The 19,694-nt window shown below is 46.2% G+C and overlaps 1 protein-coding gene across 1 annotated transcript in view; it reads left to right on the top strand.

Annotated features, from left to right (window-relative positions):
* The window catches only part of IL17RD (interleukin 17 receptor D), a 61,695-nt gene extending 45,131 nt beyond the window's left edge, over positions 1-16,564 (top strand). The window contains exons 4-13 of the mRNA XM_028110477.1: positions 3,331-3,449; positions 3,934-4,054; positions 6,239-6,283; positions 6,377-6,528; positions 7,971-8,036; positions 9,752-9,806; positions 10,636-10,746; positions 11,536-11,720; positions 14,723-15,659; positions 16,399-16,564. Of these exons, the coding sequence (XP_027966278.1) occupies positions 3,331-3,449; positions 3,934-4,054; positions 6,239-6,283; positions 6,377-6,528; positions 7,971-8,036; positions 9,752-9,806; positions 10,636-10,746; positions 11,536-11,720; positions 14,723-15,659; positions 16,399-16,511 (1,904 nt within the window). The 3' untranslated portion in view covers positions 16,512-16,564. The remainder of the gene's footprint in view (positions 1-3,330; positions 3,450-3,933; positions 4,055-6,238; positions 6,284-6,376; positions 6,529-7,970; positions 8,037-9,751; positions 9,807-10,635; positions 10,747-11,535; positions 11,721-14,722; positions 15,660-16,398) is intronic.
* The last annotated feature ends 3,130 nt before the right edge of the window (positions 16,565-19,694 follow it).

Raw genomic sequence — 19,694 nt, forward strand, 5'->3', positions numbered from 1 at the left:
AACTAACTGAATTTGTTTAAACTATGTAGGCTGACAAAAAAACAAAATGAAGAAACAGGAAAAAGCAAATCCACATTATCTGGCCAGATTCAGGTTAGGGCAGAGTCTGCTTGTCCTCTTTAACAAGTTAATGATTGGATGGGATAACTGGCTGTGGGACATGGGCAGGGTCCATTTGTTCAGATGGGCCTGGGTGTGAACCCAGATTCTAACTTTTACAAGAGGCCTCTAACCCTGGCTGAGCCCCGCTTCCCCATCTGTAATGGGCAGATGACTGCCTCTTGGTTGGTTATAAGATTTCCTGACACACACACACATGCAGTATATTTCTAAAAAGAGCTTTTTTTCTTTTTTTTTAAGTTTTTATTTAAGTAATCTTGACACCCAATGTGGGACTTGAACTCATGACCCTGAGATCAAGAGTTGCCTGCTCCACTGACTGGGCCAGCCAGGTGACCCTAGAAAGAGCTCTTAAAAAACAGTGGCTACTGGGATACCTGCATAGCCTAGTCGGTGGAGCATGTGACTCTTGATCTTGGGGTTGTAGGTTCAAGCCCCACATCGAGTGTAGAGATTCCTTTAAAATAAAATCTTTAAGAAAAAAACAAAACGGGGGGGGGGGAAAAGGTGGCTACTGTTACCATCATCAGAACCTGGTCCTCAAACCTGCTCCTTTGACATAGCCACTGAATCTTAGAATTTAAAAAAAAAAAAAAAATCTGGCCAAGGGAAAAGTATAATAAAAGCCTGGATTTCTTCATCTGAACAGGATAAATCTCAGAAAAATCCGACGGCAGGGGAGGTGAGTGCAGAGTGAGGGAGGATAGATCAGAGCCATGGGACTGACTCACTTATCTATGTAAATACCGCTGGGTCTGAACGCAGCGGGTTTTCCAAAAATAACATTATCTTAACATTTAAAGATAAAAACATTCTCTGTGGATAAACGGGAAGTGGTCATTCCATGTAAGGCTATACAGTGGAGGGGTTGGCCTGACAAATTGCAGGCTCCTTAAAAGTAAGGGATGTGAGCATGTGGTTGGAGAACTAACAGGTGGAGCAGTGAGGGCAGAATGTGGTGCTTTTCCTGCACGATGATTTGTGGGTGGACAGGTTCTATCTGTTTCTATAAGGTTCTTTCAGGTTTTATCAAGGAAACTCGGTGGGAGACAGAGAAGCTTATGGGTTAAGAGCACCAGCTTAGAGCCAGACACTCTGGGGTTTGAATCCCACGTCTGCTGTTTAATTCCTGTGTGATCCTGGGCAAGTCGTTCAGTGTCTTGATAGCTGTTTCCTCATCTGGAAAATGGGGATAATACCTTCCTCCCATGGATGTTAGGAGGATTCATCCAGCTTTAAATGATGGAAAGGAGCAAATAAGTTCCATCACTGGAAGCTGCTCTATGAAGTTGCTACACATGTAACTATAAGGCATTCATTCAGGGTATTGTGATAAAGGTGTTACTATAAGATTTACATTTGCTTGGGGCACCTGGGTGGCTCAGTTGCTTAAGCATCTGCCTTTGGCCCAGGTCATGGTCCCAGGGTCCTGGGATCGAACCCCACATTGGGCTCCCTGCTCGGTGGGAAGCCTGCTTCTCCCTCTCCCTCTGCTGCTCCACCTGCTTGCGCTCTCTCTCTCTGTCAAATAAATAAATCCTTAAAAAAAAAAAAAATTTACATTTGCTGCTTCTACCCCGACCCCACCCAGACTTGGCATAGGTTTTTCAGGCAGGTCTTTTAAAAATGAGGACTAGAACCACCCACTCCCACCTCAGCTGATGAATTTTTATGAAACTGTGAGATACACAGTCTTGAATCCTATTAATCACCCAGCTTTTGTTAAACAGGAGCTCTGGGGACATGGCATGAATTAAATCTTAGTATAAATAATAAGGATTTGTTCAACTTTTTTTTTTTTTTTTTAATCTCAAAAGGCAAGTTCCTGTGAGATCTGCTAACTGGTCTCTGGTCAAAGACCTTGGATCTTGTTAGCATGTCTGAGTCTTGGGCTGGGGGTCAGCTGGCTCTCACCCGCACAGGAAGCTTTGTACTTGAAATGCAATGTCGGGGGCACCTGGGTGGCTCAGTCCGTTGAGCGTCTGTCTTCAGCTCAGGTCATGATCCCAGGGTCCTGGGATCGAGCCCCGCATTGGGCTCCCGGCTCGGCGGAGAGCCTGCTTCTCCCTCTGGTGCTCCCCCTGCTTGTGCTCTCTCTCTGGCAAATAAATAAATAAAGATCTTAAAAAAAAAAAAAAATGCAACGTGGCAGAGTCAGTACCAGCACATTGTACACTGTGACCCCCGAAAATGTGAAGCTGTCATTGTAACTCCTTTGCCCTACTCACTGGAAAATATATGTTCTTCATCAAATAATGATAGGATTCAAAAAAGATTTACCTGTCCTTTGCCATCAATACTTTTCCCACCTGGTTAATTGTATCCTATGTCATTACTTTTGCCCTGCGAGTGAAGGGTTGAAATTGTCTCCTTGTGTAGCGTTCAGAAAGCATGCGAAACCGATACCGCGCCAATTGAGGCCGGTTTTGGGGATCTCCAGCTGCAGTTGGACCACTCTAGCTAGTTTCCATGGGATGCAGAGCGCTGGTACTGGCTCTTGTGATCAGCGGAGCTTACTCCTCAGGTGGCAGGGGGCTGGGCCGGTGCCTTTCAGCAGCACGGTGGGCGTCTCGGGGCCTCTGAGGGCTGTTTGAAGAGCACACACTGGGCAGCCCTTGGGTGTCTGCCTTTCAGGCCTGATTAGAGCAAGAACTGCTTTGTAAATCACATAGGCATTCTAAACTATTTAATCTCAAGCCTAGGAACCCCTTGGGTGCAGACATACACTTTGTTGGGAATTTTGTGCATGACTCAGTGAACCATGCCAGCAAATACAGGACGAAAACTTAAAGCGGAAACATGGTTTGGGGGGAGTTCCTGGTCAGCACTGGGAATTATCATCAGCTGAATACACCCTGTCTGATGACCTAGAAATTAATATATTCCACTCTAGACTTTTAGGGTGAATTGTGACTTGAGCCTAAATATTTGAACCCTGATGTCACAGAGGCAGTGGGCATTTGTGAAATGGCTGGCTGAATTAGAGCTAATTAACGAGTCATGATGGTACAGAGAAAATCACCTGGCCTGTCCCAGAGGAATGCAGGGCATGTGGTTTTCCTTTCTGTAAAACTCAGATATTCTGGCCAAAGTTAGAATTCCTTTAACTCTGCTATGTAGGTGGGAAGGACGGTAATCTTGGCAAAGGAAGGAAAGTGTGTTCAAAAGTAATTCGGTCTGCTTTTCATAAAAGCATTCTGCTTTGTTTAGGCATCGAATTCCTAAAAGGATTTCGAGTAATACTGGAGGAGCTGAAGTCGGAGGGAAGACGGTGCCAACAACTGATTCTAAAGGACCCAAAGCAGCTCAACAGTAGCTTCAAAAGAACCGTAAGTCGCACGCAGAGAATGTGCTCCTGAAGACATGCCATTGTTCTGGGAGTCTGAATGGTCTATTGAATGTCGGTGAAACTGGAGAAGGAGGGGCTGTGGGGTCCACCCCTCCTGCCAAGGTGGGTGAAAAATAGCTCGGCAACACCTCAAGCCTGCTCCACACCCAGAGAATCCCTCCAGCACCTCTTGCTGGTAAACACACCTCTCGGGTTACACGTCCTGGAAGGTGGCTTTGTGCTCTCAAGAGTATGTGAGCTCTTCCCCACCAGCTTTGAGGGTCTGTGTTAACCAGCCGTGGCTTCCTTGCCAAAGAACAGGCAACCTTGCTGATCTTTTATTTCAGTTAAAGGTGGTCCAGAAAATAGACTCCAGGTCTGGCAGAGTGTGTGGGTGACCGTCAGGGAGGCCTGAAGGTCTGGTGTATAGGTGGAGGGGTGGATGATTTCTTCATGATATTGTGTCTGCTTTTATTCCCTTTTAGGGAATGGAATCTCAACCTTTCCTGAATATGAAATTTGAAACGGATTACTTTGTGAAGATTGTCCCTTTTCCTTCCATTAAAAATGAAAGCAATTACCACCCTTTCTTCTTTAGAACCCGTGGTGAGTATGGCCTGCTTGCCTGGTTCCCATGTTGAGACTGCTCCTGATCCTAATGACTTTTCCAAGGAATATATTCAAGAGCCCACCAAATACTGGTATGAAACTAGCATGGTGAGGACAAAAGTATCCAGAAAAGCAGTTCTTAGAATTAAGATTTGGCCTAGGCAGAGTTCACCTGACCAGAGACACCAGTTGCCAACTTGTTCAAGAGTAGACATGATGCTGCTTATTTTGGGTGGGGGAGGGGTGCAGCTGCTGTAGGACAGCCATATATTAAAACCATTTGGGAAAAAAAAAAAGCAGGACTAAAACAGTAGAAGTTGATTTTGGAGATGAGGGGTAGAGCATGAAATAATTCCATCTTTTTTGACCTGTCATCAGGAAAGTGGCTTCTGCGATTGCCTGTTTTCAGGATTACATTAAGACAGTTAATCAGTAACCCTGAGATTGCCTCTTTCTAGAAAGTTTGTTTAACACCTATGTGACAGGCCCTGTTCTAAATGCTTTCTAAATACTGACTCAGTTTACCCGCATGCCAACCCTTCAGAGAATTTAATCCTCCCATGTCCACTTATTAGATGTGGAATTACACACCCAGAGGGTACAGAGCCTCTGGTGGGAGCTGGGATTTGAACCCAGAAGTCTGGCTCTGGAGTCCACACGCTGCAGCCAACTGTGCTGAGTTCCCTTTGCCATCTGTTCTGCATGCGGTGTGCTGGGTCTTTCCTCATCCTGAATCCCTGCTTTCAGACTTGGTGCCCAGGCACCCTGAAACCTGCAGCTGCTCCCTCTTGCCTTCCTGGATGGGCTTTCTGTCTGGCCTTCCAGGCCCCGGATGGTCAGCTGGCAGTCCATTGTGACAGCCCTTCCCACGTCCCCATAGTCATCCTCTCCCTCTGCGATGTTTTTCTTCTCAACTCCAGAACTCATTCTCTGGTTGTTTTCTTTTTGCCTTTTCCCTCCCCTCCCCTCCCCTCCCCTCCCCTCCCCTCCCCTCCCCTCCCCTCCCTTCCTTCCCTTCCCTTCTTACTTTTTTTTTAAACTTTATTTTCTGTGCAGCAGTTAATTTTAGAACAGTTGGTCTCATTTTCTTAATTAAAATATGATTCCATAGGGCGAAGACGAGGTGCATTTTACAACATCTCAATGCCTGACACATAACCAATTAGAGGATTCAAATACGTTTATGAAAAGCTTGGCCTCATCAGAACTAGTGTAATTTAATTTTTCCCATCAGAATCAATGTGTCTATTTGGGGGTGAGGCAGAGGCGGGAGATGCGATTATCACTATTTCGGTGCCCTGTGATCTTTTTTTTTTTTTTTTTTTAAAGATTTTATTTATTTATTTGACAGAGAGGGACACAGCGAGAGAGGGAACACAAGCAGGGGGAGCGAGAGAGGGAGAAACAGGCTTCCTGTGGAGCAGGAAGCCTGATGTGGGGCTAGATCCCAGGACCCTGGGATCATGACCCGAGCCGAAGGCAGACGCTTAACGACTGAGCCACCCAGGCGCCCCGGTGCCCTGTGATCTTGATGCCGCCTTTGCTTTTCTTGGCATTGGATGGACATTTGCCAGAGGGTTCTCCCTGGGTGAGCAGTATGGCATCCTGGACTGGCTGTTTGGCCTCATTGTGTTAGCATCATGTTTAAGCCCTGCTTCAAAGCCCTGTTGACTTTGGTGCTATTACTTAGTAGATGTCTCCATGCCATTTTTAGACTCCATCAGAGCATTTGCTAGCAAAGGTTACAACAATCCCAAGACAGTTACCAGCATCACTCCAGAGTTCTCTTGGGCCTAAACCCCTGTACAATTGATAAGGGGCTGGCTTTATTTCTGTTCACGGCTAAACCAGAGCTTCCCTGTGGTAGCAGCCTGAACACAGTCCTGCTGCCCTTGGCTGCTGGCCTTGAAACCCCTCTGTCATGCTTGACAAGCTTCAAGAGTCTCGGTGACTTGACACTGGTTCCATTTATTTGGCGTAAAATGAACCGCATTCATATTTTTATATTGTACAATTTAAATTTTCTTAAGATATAACTACACCATACTGAATTGCTGAATTGATGCATTTTATACTTTTCCCAACACTACGCAGCACCGTGTATTTGTATTTTATTGAATTATTGGATAAGGAAAATGCCAAACTGTACTAAAAGTAAAAAATATGTGTCTTTCTTCATAGCCTGCGACCTGTTGCTACAGCCGGACAACCTGGCCTGTAAGCCCTGTAAGTATAGCTGTTCCTGTCCATCAGGTCTTGCCTGCGTGGTGGTGTCAGGGTGGCCTCTGGGTGCTCATTCCGGGTCCTTCCTCCTCCCAGTCTGGAAGCCTCGGAACCTGAACATCACTCAGCACGGCTTGGGCATGCAGGTGTCCTTCGATCATGCGCCCCACACCTTTGGCTTCCGTTTCTTCTATCTTCACTATAAGCTCAAGCACGAAGGGCCTTTCAAGAGAAAGACCTGTAAACAGGTGAGCTGCTATATGTACATTAAGGAATACTACATGTTTTTGTTTTGGTTTGTTTTTTTAAAGATTTTATTTTTTTGGGCGCCTGGGTGGCTCGGTTGGTTAAGCAACTGCCTTCAGCTCAGGTCATGATCCTGGAGTCCCGGGATCGAGTCCCGCATCGGGCTCCCCGCTCAGTGGGGAGTCTGCTTCTCCCTCTGACCCTCCCCTGTCTCATGCTCTCTCTCTCTCTCATTCTTTCTCTCAAATAAATAAATAAAATCTTTTTTTAAAAAAAATATTTTTTTTTTGAGAGAGCACAGAGGGAGAGGGAGAAGCAGACTACCCACTGAGCAGAGAGCCCGATGCAGCCTCCATCCCAGGACCCCGAGATCATGACCCAAGCCAAAGGCAGATGCTTAACTGACTGAGCCACCCAGGTGCCCCTACGACATGTTTTAAAGTGACCCCTGGGCCCGGAATTTGGAAGGTTCCTGTGAACATGAGGCTTTATCTCAGCAGTTGGTAGACATTCCAGAATGTTGTGTCTCAGGGACAACTCTCACTTTCCAGTTATCTACACCCCAGCTATCCCAAGGGTGATGAAGCCTGGGAAAGGTATTACCAAGGAACCAAAAGAATTAAGTATTTCTAGTTCATTCTGCTCTATTTTAAACATTAATTGGGTGCTCACTGTGTGCCGGTCACCAAGCTTGATGCTCACTGAATCCTTACAACTCTATGCAACAGGCTGCTGTCACCCCACTTTACAGATGGGCGACCCGAGGCTCCATGAGGTCACCTGGCTTGCTCAAGGTCACACAGCTAGTCAGTGGAAAAACCACATCTAGGAGCTAAGCCACTAGGATTTCAGTGGCTTACTGATTATACATAGACCAAAGTAGAAACTCAGCAACCAAGTTCTTAAACTGAGGGCAGTCAACAAGAGGGGGATTTATGGAAGTGCACAGGACTGCTAGCTAGATGGCCTCAGCAAGCACCAAGAGAGGTTTTTGCTCATGAGAGCAGAACCTAGCATCTTCCTAGACATGCTTCTATGTTGTTTAGTTTTGCTTTCCTGTAGGCTCTCACCTCTGTCATTGACCTCAAGTCAAAATTACGGCACATAAGATATGCACGGACATGGGCAGGTAATTTCTTTTCTCACCCTTTCAATAAATAAAGGGTATTCTAACTAGTTTCTTTGTCTGCAAATGAAATAGTCCTGCTGAGGGCACCACTAAGTATAGACTATGACAGGGGTCCTGGGCTTTCCTGGGCCTTTTTATCAGAGTGAAGTTCAGATCATGTGTAGCAGATAAATATGGTTGCTTTCTGATCTAATTGATATATTCTGAACATGGTCAAGACTGGTGGCAAGTCTCCTTCAGCTTTGGGGGAAGAGAGGTCCAGATGACCCTTATCCAAGAAGTGAGTTTTAAAAGTGTTGTGTTGTTTCTTTGCAGGAGCAAAATACAGAGACAACCAGCTGCCTCCTTCAAAATGTTTCTCCTGGGGATTATATAATTGAGGTATGTATAACTCAAGAAAGCCCTATTATTAATTCTACAGAATGAATCTAGTTCATGAAGAATTTCAACTGTTTACAACACTAAAATTTCAAGCCATTGAGGGTGTGCAGTTATATTTTTACATGGCCCTTAACATGCTTTTTAAAAAGTTTATATGTAATTAGTCTTTGATTTTTCTCATTCAGTATTTCAAGTATTTCATATAAATATTTTGATGAAACCAGATAGTCCACATAGCCATGATTTAGAATTTCTATACAGTATTCCTTTGTAGGGGAGGAAGAAATTCCTTATTTCCTCCCTGGGTTCTTCCAGCTGGTTTAGGAATTAAATTGACGTGAGACAGATTAAGGGGTGAAAAAAACCAGATTCTTACTGAGTGTGCACAGAGGCCCAATAATGAAATTGAAACCCAAAGAAATGACAAAGGCAGGCACAGTTCTTATGCTTTTTGGACAAAGAGATAATAAATTTGTGAAGAATTGACAGGATAAAGAAAAATAGATGTTTGGGAGCTTTAATTAGTAGGGAATTCTAAGTGGAATTTAGGCTGAGATAATAAATTAGAAAAAGTAACAAGGTTCGTTTCTACAGTTTTCTCGACTTTAAAGTCCCTATCATACAATAAGGATGTCATTTTTACTTCTCAGAACAGTGAGGGTATTTGTCATATGGGAGATCTATTTCCTGCTTTCAAGGGGACAGAGGGAGGGTCTGAGTTTCCTTGCACTACTTCTTTCTCCAGTAGCTTCATTACAAAATATTTATCAGTAGGCCATTGTGGTATCTACTGGGGCAACCTGCCCTGGGCTCCGACACTGTCATACTACAAAAATATGTTTTTAAAAAAATTAGATTTATAAATTTTTATTTTTATTTTTTAAAAGATTTTACTTATTTATTTGTCAGAGAGAGGCATTCCGAGGGAGATGCAGGCTCCCCACTGAGCAAGGAGCCCAGCTCAGGACTCGATCCCAGAACCCTGGGATCATGACCTGAGCCGAAGGCAGACACTTAACTGACTGAGCCACCCAGGTGTCCCTAAAAATTTTTAGTAAAACAGAAAGGAAAAGTTCTGCCCATTATATCTGCCTATACTTCTCTAGGTTTCTGCTGACATTTTCTGTAGCAGTATACATGAAGTTCTAAATACCACTGAAGAAAGCAAGCAAATGATAATATTTTTCTTCTTTTAGTTTAGATTCCTTTTCCAGTATCAAACACACTACAAAAATAGGGATAAAAGAAAAATCGAAAAGGAAATGAAAAATTTTGTCCATAGCCCTGCTATTCAGAGACAATCAACGTGTCTTAACATTTTGGGAGAAACACTGGTTGTATGATTTGATAGCAGTATGTGCTTTTGAACAGACACACGCTCTGAAAGCATTAATGGCAGCCCAGTAAAATTAGTGGTAGGATGCCATTGGGACGGAAGAGTGCTAGAATGTGGAACTCACCAGCTGACTTCATCAATGAACGAACAACGTTTGATTCATGGGAGGTGATGAGGTTGAGAGTTTTGTGTCGGTAAAGCAGAGATTTATCTGATTTAATGTCAGGTCTCAGCTCATGAATGATCATAGGCAGCAGCTCTCCTTTCTCCTGTCTGCTTTCTCTGTCTCCCCACTGTCCACAGATAGAAAAATGAATGAAATCTGTTGAGATGTTATCACTTAAAAAAAAATAATGATACAGCATCCTCTGTTTTGCAGCTGGTGGATGACACTAATACAACAAGAAAAGTGATGCATTATGCCTTAAAACCAGGTATGATTTTTTTTTTTTTCTGTGTGAAATGTTGGCTCTGGACTACAGTAGACCACGTTACTTGATACATTCTGTACTTCATGGTTTACAAAATCAAAACACAGCATTTGAGTTCCTCTCTTTTAAAAGATGTTCCATCAGGGGTGCCTGGGTGGCTTAGTCGGTTGAGCGTCTGACTCTTGACTTTGGCTCCAGTCATGATCTCAGTGTTGTGAGATTGAGCCCTGTGTTGGGTTTCATGCTGAGCACAGGGAGTCTGCTTAAGATTCTCTCTGTCTCTCTCCCTCTGCGCACCCCCACACCTCACTCTTCTAAAAAAAAGATGTTCCATCAAAGCTGACTTTCCTTCCATCCTAATGTCGATGCCCAGAACACAGAGGCCACTGTGGTTGGTGTGTGTCTGTGTAGCTGGAACTAAATAGTCACTTGTCCTTGGAAGAAAAGTGGTGGGAGGCAAGGTTTCCTAGGGCAAAATTCTCACTCACAAGTATTTACTGTCCCAGCAACTCTAATTTTTGAATAGTATTCTACAACCCTTTAAAAAGAGTCCTTTTATAATCACCAGACCAGTACTAACTAGAGAAATGTGGTCAGGGCGCCCAAAACCTGTTACACAGCTTATGTTTAAAGAGAGGAAAAGAGGGGCACCTGGCTGGCTCAGTCGGTAGAATGTGGGACTCTTGACCTTAGAGTTGTGAGCTCAAGCCCCACATTGGGTGTAGAGATTACTTAAAAATAAAAAATCTTTAAAAACAAAAAAAAGGGGGGGGGAAGAATTCTCCTTGAACTTGTGCTGCTTGTTTCAAGCCTTATCTTTGACATTTCCCAGCGCATTCCCCGTGGGCGGGGCCCATTAGGGCTGTCGCCATCACTGTGCCACTGGTTGTCATCTCGGCCTTTGCAACCCTCTTCACTGTGATGTGCCGCAAGAAACAACAAGGTATCTCTTTGTGTGGTGTGTTCCCCCCAGGTTGGCAAGACATCGGCCAACCGAGGGAGCCTGGGAGTCCTTGGGCCCTTGGTACCACCGCCCCACCCTGGCCCCCAACCAGATGGGCATCTGGGAGGCCACATAGGTCCTGTAGTTCCTACCATTAAGATACTTGACTTTTAGCCTCAGGAGCTGTGAACATGAAGCCATAATTCTGTTCCCAAACTCAGGATAGTAAATTCAAGAACATAAATGAAGTCTAAAAGTATGAGTAAGGGTAGAGGCAGGGCTTAATGACTTATAAAAGGCAGGTGTTGGGAGGGAACTTTTTGGGGACCTTGGAAATGTTTTCTATCTTGATCTGAGTGATCAAGTTACACAGGTATATACTTAGATAAAAACTTACTGAGATTACTCTTAAGACTTAGGCATTTTACCTTTGTAAGTTATACCTCAATAAAAGGGTTTTCTTTTGTTTTTTGTCTTTTTTTTTTTTTTTCTTTTAAAGAAGGTGAGCTCTGACAGTGCTTAATTGGTCTGGTAGGTACACTTGGTTGCAAGACCTGCTTCTGGGTGCTCTCTGCTGACCAGGGTGGTCCCGGCCGTTTTCTCGGCTTACCCGAGGTATTTGTTGCTCCACTGGAGAAATCAGCTGTCCTGTTTCCAGTGGGGACCCCAGGGGCTGGGGACTGGGAGTATCAACTGTTGCTTCTTGAAGATGGCATTAGGTCCCGAGTCTTAAGGCACAGGACAAAGCATTGCTCGTAGGCATCAACCCTATCTTCTTTTCCAATTTAGAAAATATATATTCACATTTAGATGAAGAGAGTTCTGAGTCCTCCTCGTACACCACGGCGCTCCCCAGGGAGAGGCTCCGGCCGAGGCCAAAGGTCTTCCTCTGCTATTCCAGCAAAGATGGCCAGAATCACATGAACGTCGTCCGGTGTTTTGCCTACTTCCTCCAGGACTTCTGTGGCTGTGAGGTGAGGGATCTGAAGTCTCTTCTTTCTCCCTGGCAGGACATGTGCCCCCATGCTCTCAGCACTCTCTCCCTCCCTCCAGGCCTCCTTGGGTGACACCTGCCCTCCTCTGGTGCCTAGCTCCCTTCCAAATTGGGGTCAGCCTCACACTCCTCCTTCAGTCTGTCCTGCCCATCACCAGCACTAAATGTTTCCTAACCCTTAGTCCTAACCCTGACATACTCCTGCTCAAAAGCCTTTCGTGGCACCTACCTGGCAGGAAGTTTGATAAACATCAAGAAGACCGTGCAATTGCATGGAGGGGAATGGCATGTATCCTGGGAACATGGAACAGGAACGGGGGAAGTTGGTCACTCAAGACATCTTGGTGAACCTTGACAGGTCAAAGAGAGGATGGAAGATCAAGCAGTGGGTTTAGACAATACTTTGGAGGAGTTTTGCTAAGAAGGGAGAACAATAATGTGTCAAGGACTCAAATGGTCAGCTCCCAGTTTCTTGTCTGTTTTCCTGAGTTAAGCTATGAATCTGTAGCTTTTCTATAATGTCATAGTGCTAATTTTAGAGGGAAGTTTGAAGCTCTCATGGAAGGCATACTCTGTTTCTTACCAATGCAAGAACTGTACAATAACTGTTATGAAAGTTATTTGTGCTTTGATACTGCGGCTGGTAAGTTTCTTAGTCTCTCCACGTGGCAAGGCTGCCCCCTAGTGTCCATAACGCCTAATTACAAGGCTAACACATGAAGCTGGGGAGATAGGCAGATCCAAATGGGTACTGAAAAACCAACTGCAACCTCTAGCTGGTGCCACAGTCTTCAGACGACCCATGTGCTCTGCTTTGTAACTAACTAGCCTCAGGGGGAAAATGCCTTCCAATTATGAGTATAGTACTCACTGTAGGAATTTTTGAAACTGAAAAAGATGACTCCAAAAATGGCCTGTAATCTTACCCTGGAGAAAGAGGAAGCACAGTTAGTATTTGGTATATTTCCTTCCCAGTTTTTTTCTACAGCGATGAACTCATGCATACAGTTTTGCATTTGGGGTGGATTAGGATGTTTTTTCTGTCTTTTCATTTAATAACTTTTTATACTATTGAAAGTTCTATGTAAACTGCAATTTTATTTTTTAAAGTTTGTATTTAAAGCCTGTCAGTTAACATACAGTGTAATATGAGTTTCAGGTGTACAATATAGTGATTTACCACTTCCATACAACACCCAGTGCTCCTCACAATGAGTGCACTCCTTAATCCTCAGCCGCATCCCGTATTTCACCCCTTCCCCGCATCCATCTTCCCTCTGGTAGCCATCAGTTTGTTCTCTAGAGTTAAGAATCTGTTTCTTGGTTTGCCTCTCCCTTGTTACCCCTTAGGATCATTTTTGTTTCTTAAATTCCAAATAGGAGTGAAATCACATGGTGTTTGTCTTTCTCTGACTGACTTATTTTGCTTAGCATAATACTCTCTAGCTCCATCCATGTCATTGCAAGTGGCAAGATTTCATTCTTTTTTATAGCTGAATAATATTCCATTGTATCTATATACACACTGCATCTTTATCCATTCATCAGTCGATGGACATTTGGGCTCTTCCCATAATTTGGCTGTTGTTGATAATGCTGCTATAAACATCAGCCTTTAAATTAGTATTTTTGTATTCTTTGGGTAAATACCTAGTAGTTCAATTGCTGGATCGTAGGGTAGTTCTATTTTTAACTTTTTGAGGAACCTCCTTACTGTTTTCCAGAGTGGCTGCACCATGCAATTTTAAATAACCACATGATCCATAATACCAATTCATTCTAATTGAGTTATTTCAATTAGTTCAATTTTGCCTCATTTCTGATGATTTTCCAGAGCTAGAAGCCTGGAAATGGAATTGCTGGGTCAAAGATAGAAACATTTTAAAAATGTTTGGTATATACTCCCAGTTAGCCTTTAGAATGTATAATGCTAGTGAGAATTAAGGGAGTCTAAGACGATTCAGGATTGTTTTTAGCAAGTGGGTGGATCTTGGGGACCTTCTTTAGAGCCAAAGAGGAAGACAAAGTCATTTCAGAACCCCCTTTTCTGTAAGAGACTGTGGCTCCCATTCAGGCGTAGCCACTGAGAATTCGTTTTTGAACTGCAGAAGGAAAGAGGCTGATAAAACTGCCAAGAGACGTTTTCAGCAGAATCAGATGAAAATGATCTGAGAAGGTGAAGCCCTCTGAGGGGCACGTGCATGCCTGGTTTTCTTTCCTTTGTTGGTGCCCCTCCCCCCCAGCTCCTGGAACCTCTTTGGGGTTAAAGGTCTTATATGGATATGACCCCCATAGATTGCTATGAAATCATGGTGGGCGGTGCCAGTCACTCACAGGTGAGCTAACCAGAGTGGCTGTGTTACTGCAGTCTACCACCCTCCTCTCTGGCCATTGACAGACTGGTAAACAGCATAGTTGACCCTGGGGCTGTGAGAGTGGCCAAGGGGATCTTCTTTGTCCATCGCGCTGTCTGGATGTGAGTCAGCCAGCATCATGGGCAATTCTGACATCCAGATCTCAGCCCCATTTTCTGCCTGCTTTGGGGTCCCTCACCCAGGCCCATCCATCATCACCTTCCAGCTTTGTCTTCAGGATCTGCTGCACTTACCACCATAGACCGACCCCAGGGCGCCCATTCAAGGGGCTCACTAGCACACTCAGAGTCCCTTGAGGGCCTCACTTGGGATATGCGACTTTGGCAGGTTGCTAGAAGCTCTGTGTGTCCATCTTTTCCCTCATACAGTGAGAGCAGGAATGGCCCCCACACTAGGCTGAAACAAGGGCACAATGCAGAGGACCTGGCATGTGACTATCACCCACAGAATGTTAGCTGGTCCCAGATCCCAGCATCCCAGAGCCTGCACGCAGCAATGCTGATAATACTTAAAGGACGAATGATGGGACCTTCTTGTAACCCTCTTGTTTTTTGTTACCCGACTCCCCAGGCTGTGTAGGTGAATGAGGTCTGTGTTCTCTTTCCAGGTGGCTCTGGACCTGTGGGAGGACTTCAGCCTCTGCAGAGAAGGGCAGAGAGAATGGGTCATCCAGAAGATCCACGAGTCCCAGTTCATCATCGTGGTGTGTTCCAAAGGCATGAAGTACTTTGTGGACAAGAAGAGCTGCAAGCACAAGGGCGGCGGCCGGGGCTCGGGGAAAGGGGAGCTCTTCCTGGTGGCCATGTCCGCCATAGCTGAAAAGCTCCGCCAGGCCAAGCAGAGCTCCTCAGCCCAGCTCAGCAAGTTCATCGCCGTTTACTTCGATTATTCCTGCGAGGGCGATGTTCCCGGCATCCTGGACCTGAGCACCAAGTACAAGCTCATGGACAACCTTCCCCAGCTCTGTTCCCACCTGCACTCCCGAGACCACGGCCTTCCGGAGCCGGGGCAGTACCCGGGACAGGTGAGCAGAAGGAACTACTTTCGCAGCAAGTCCGGCCGGTCCCTTTACGTCGCCATATGCAACATGCACCAGTTTATCGACGAGGAGCCCGACTGGTTTGAGAAGCAGTTCGTCCCCCTCCGTCCTCCCCCCCTCCACTCCCGGGAGCCGGTGCTGGAGAAGTTTGACTCGGGCTTGGTGTTAAATGATGTCGTGTGCAAACCAGGGCCCGACGGCGATTTCTGCCTCAAGGCTGAGGCCGCAGTCCCCGGGGCGCTGGCCGACTCGCCCTCGGAGGGCCCGCACTTGGGCCTGGACCAAGACGCGGAGGCGGGGCCCGGGCCGGGGGGCGGCTCGGTCCTGCGGCCGCTGCTGCACCCCGCGAAAGCCGCCAGCCCCTCAGACATGCCTCGGGACTCGGGCATCTACGACTCGTCAGTGCCCTCCTCGGAGCTGTCCCTGCCCCTAATGGAAGGACTCTCGGCAGATCAGACAGAAACATCTTCGCTGACAGAGAGCGTGTCGTCCTCCTCCGGCCTGGGTAAGGCGCGTGGGAGCCGACAGTGCCTTTGGGTTGGGTTCCGGATACAGGCCACAGCCTTTGTCCCTGATTCCCAAATCCATGCAAGTGTTTTTCTAATTTGGGTGCGGACTCATTGGCAATGAAGCTTATGGGAAGTACCAAGACTCCAATGATAGTATCGATTTATTCTAGGCAATGGGGATGTTCACATGTGTGAGCTGTAGGAATACTGAGGCTAAGTTAGGGTGAGCTGCCTGGCCCCTGAACTCCACAGGCCTCTGGCTACCAAGACAGAGCTTGCCCCAGAGGTACTGGATGAGCATCTCTGGACCTGTATCTTTGTTGGGATTTGTAGTGTTTGCCACCCCTTACCAATGCCAATGCTTTAAAAGCCACATCTTTTAATGATCCTGGGGTTGATGGGCACAGTGTTTTCTCCATCACAGTTCACTCAGCACAAGGCCAGGTGAGAGGGCCCTCTGTAGAGCCCGGCCTCCCCCGGGGAGCACCAGCAGGATGCCATCTGGAGCTGTTCCTTACAGTGCCTGTGCCTAGCTGGAGTCATGCATGCAAAGCCTTGACCTTCAACTAAGGGAACCTGTCAGCAGGATGAGACTGCCCTGTCTTGAGTTGGTTGGGGGGCTTGCCTCACTCATAAAGCCCATGGTCCAAACCCAGATTCAGCCACATTCTGGCCTGAGCCCCCGGCCAGGTGAAGTACAATGATGTGTGGCTTTGCCCTGTCTTCTTTCCTTAGGTGAGGAGGATCCTCCTGCCTTCCCTTCCAAGCTCCTCGCCTCTGGGGCATGCAAAGCAGAACCTGGTTGCTGCAGCTACACTGGTGAACTCCACGTGGTCGCCCCTTTGTAACAAAATGGAAGAAGAGTCTAAGCATTGCCACTTTAGCTGCTGCCTCTCTCTGGTCCCCCAGCTCTTCTCTCTGGTTGTGCAGTCCACTTGGAGCTGAGGTCTCCGACAAGGATATTTGGAGTGAAATTTGGGCCAGTACTTGCTCTCCTTGCCCCATCCCTCTACCTGCTATCTTGGCAAAGTCTCCAATCTTCTAAAATCATATGGATATCTCTGAAAGGCATATCCGTAAGGTCCGACAGCAGCTTGTCCCGTTAGGTCAGACCTTGGATTAGAGCCAGTTCTGGGAGGTAGGGAGGAAACATGCACAGAGAAACAGGAACATACCTGCACTGATCACTCAGATTTTATTTATCTCTGCAAACTTTGCCTGTTTGCTGTTGGCTACTTTGATTTGAAATGCTTTGTGGGAGAAGCACTTTTAGTACCATTCTAGCCACAGAAATTAAGTGCCAGTCTATCTGGAATCCATGTTGTTACGGATGATGTTCTTGTCTGGTTTTGGTGTAGAATTTACAGTGCTATGGATGTCAGAAAAGCTCCGAGTCAAAGGTCCAGAAGGGAACTGAGTATATGACCACCTTTCATAAAATGAGTCTTTATGTATTAGGGGTACCTTGGCTGCCTGAGGTGGGGGCTGTGGGGTCAGGCTGACCAAACTGAGTTTTTTCTGACATAGGTTGGTCATTGTGCAGAAAGCACCAAAACTCAGAGCACAGGACCACTTCTCGGTCTGAGTAGGCATCATGTGGGGGCCAGATCTGCCTGCCAAGTTTCCCTGGGTTCCATTTACTGTGCAGTATCTCAGATGTTGCTGCCTGGAAGTTTATTTTTAAAAGACGAATACCCAACTGGGCTGTCTTACTGGAAGCTGGAGTTCATGCTCCAGTGGGCTTCTGATCTAAAGCTGTGTCCAGAATATTAGGGACCAGGATCGACTGAAATATGGCCATGTATGCAGGTGGCGGCTGCTTACTTTGCTGAACTGCTTTCGACTAATGATAAGTCTCATTTTAAGAAGGTGAGAGGGAGGGAACTGTCAGAAAGTTGAGTGTGCTCTTCTAATAGCATCTGAAGAAGACAGGAGACCTGAAGTCATTGAATTCTTGAATCTTAAAGCACTCTCCCCCCACCCTACCCCCCAACAACCCAGCCTGTGAATCATGTTTCACTGTGTGTTTCTGTTGTACTTCCCCAGTTTAAGATTTGTCTCTTGTGCTCTCTTCTACCAAAAATAGCTATTAAGAGCTTAGGGAGAAAGAATTTGCTTTAAGAAGGAAAAGTAAATGTTTTGTTTCTGTGAATGATGTTTCTACAGATTTTCTGTTTCCAAAAGGGAAACAGTTGTTCAAATCCTATTGGTCTATTAGGTGTGTGGGTAATGATGCCTTGGTCTTCCCTGTGGGAACCCTTCTCCCCATGTCCTTGAGGGGTTGTGAGCATCCTTCTCCACCTTTTTCATGGGTGCCTTTGGATTTGGGCACCCTGCTTTTACTCAGCACTCACACAGGGGACCCTGGGTTTTATTCCTTTAGCAGATAGGACCAATATCAAGGGAGATACTAAGGAACATCTCAAGGAGGGGTGGGATGTGGAACGGGGCATGACTTTTCCATCCAAGCACATGCTTGGCAGGTGGGGAAGGGAAGGCCTGCAGCCTTGCTGGAAAGAAGAGATGTGTGTGTATTTTTGATGCAAATGCCATGTTCTGGAAAGGCAGCTGACGGCTTCTTGGGAGAAGAACGTGCTTGTCTGCTCTCCGGCATCGAGTTTCCTGCAGCTGCTCTGAAGGGGAGACAAGTGAGCTGCAGAACTGTCTCCCCCATGAAACCAGGCATCTTGTTGGAGAAGAGATGTTCCATGTCACTGTGGAATCTGGGACACGTGCAGAGCTTCTGCCCCCATGTGACTGTCCTGCCATTCCGCCATCAGGATAAGTTCTGCAATGGAGATTGGTCAGTCCAAACTTGCTAACATTAAAATTCGTTTGGAGCATTATCAGAGAGATTGAGGCCAAGAAATGGTGCATGCTCCAAAGGAACCGCTAGGAGCTACTTTTAGGATATTCGGCTTTGCCCATAAAATGAGGCATCTGTGAGAAAGCGAGCCCCGGCATAGCATGGAGGACTGGGGGGTGGGGGGAGCCATTGGCTGAGCTCCATGAGTGTGGGCAGAGAGGTTGCTAAATGAACTTACTTCTTACGAAAATGCAAGGGAAAAAATGTGCTAGACCAAAAATCAGGTCAAGTTTTAGTTTGGATTTAGGGTTTGGATACCTATTTTTAAGTACTAATGTTTATGTTCAACGCAGTTGGATTCTAACATACCAAGTAGCAAAACCATGGTATGAATGCCTAAGTCAGGCAAAGTTGAGGTGTCCCAACTTTGTGGTTTTGCCTTATTAGTTTCTCTTCTTCCCCTCCTCTTTCCCCTCCCCCTCCCCTCCCCTCCCCCTCCTCCTTCTTCTCTTCTTCCCTCTCCATCTCGTGCAGGGAATGAGAACAGTTGCCTTGCAGATTAAGGCAAAACATCTGTTTTAAGCAGAGCTGCATTCTTTGACTGACATTGTCCCAGATAAGGGAAATGATAAGACAGAATTCAGATAAAAGTTCTGCCAAATCACAGGCTTTTAGAAATTGGGGCTACAAGAATTAGAATACAGGGATGGGGATGGTCTCCATGAAAAGCCATGATCCTGAGAATGAGAGGATTGTGTGGCTAAGACAGTTGGTGTCCTCTGGGCCGGAGACCAGAGGTAGGTACAAGGAACCAGGTAAGCAAGTCTTGAAAGGGAGTTGAAGGTAGGGAGCTAGTCGTTCATCTTAACTCACCAGTACCCTACAGAAAGGACTTAGCATCGGACATAGTCAGCTTTGCAGAGGGGGTGGGATCAGGGAGCTGGAAGCCCAGGTAAAGGTGTGCTTTTCTACCAGAGGTTGGCTCCAGGCAACAAGAACCACCTGGACAGACCCAGCCCAGCCACACAATGGGGGCAGAGTGTCCTCCAGAGGGCCAAATCCTGGGCCTTTGAGGCACATTGGTCTCCAGAAAGAATCGGAAGTCATTGAGGTCCAGGCCCAGGGTTGGGTGACCAGCTAGGTAATAGCATTTTGAGCCAAAAATGAGATGGGGCCTTAGAGTCATGAGACAGGCTTTGGTTGACACATTAGTAATAACTGAAGA

Source organism: Eumetopias jubatus, unplaced genomic scaffold (genome assembly GCF_037043125.1).
Source record: "Eumetopias jubatus isolate StellerSeaLion01/CBP00866 unplaced genomic scaffold, mEumJub1_p1.0 scaffold_1, whole genome shotgun sequence".
NCBI lineage: Eukaryota > Metazoa > Chordata > Mammalia > Carnivora > Otariidae > Eumetopias > Eumetopias jubatus.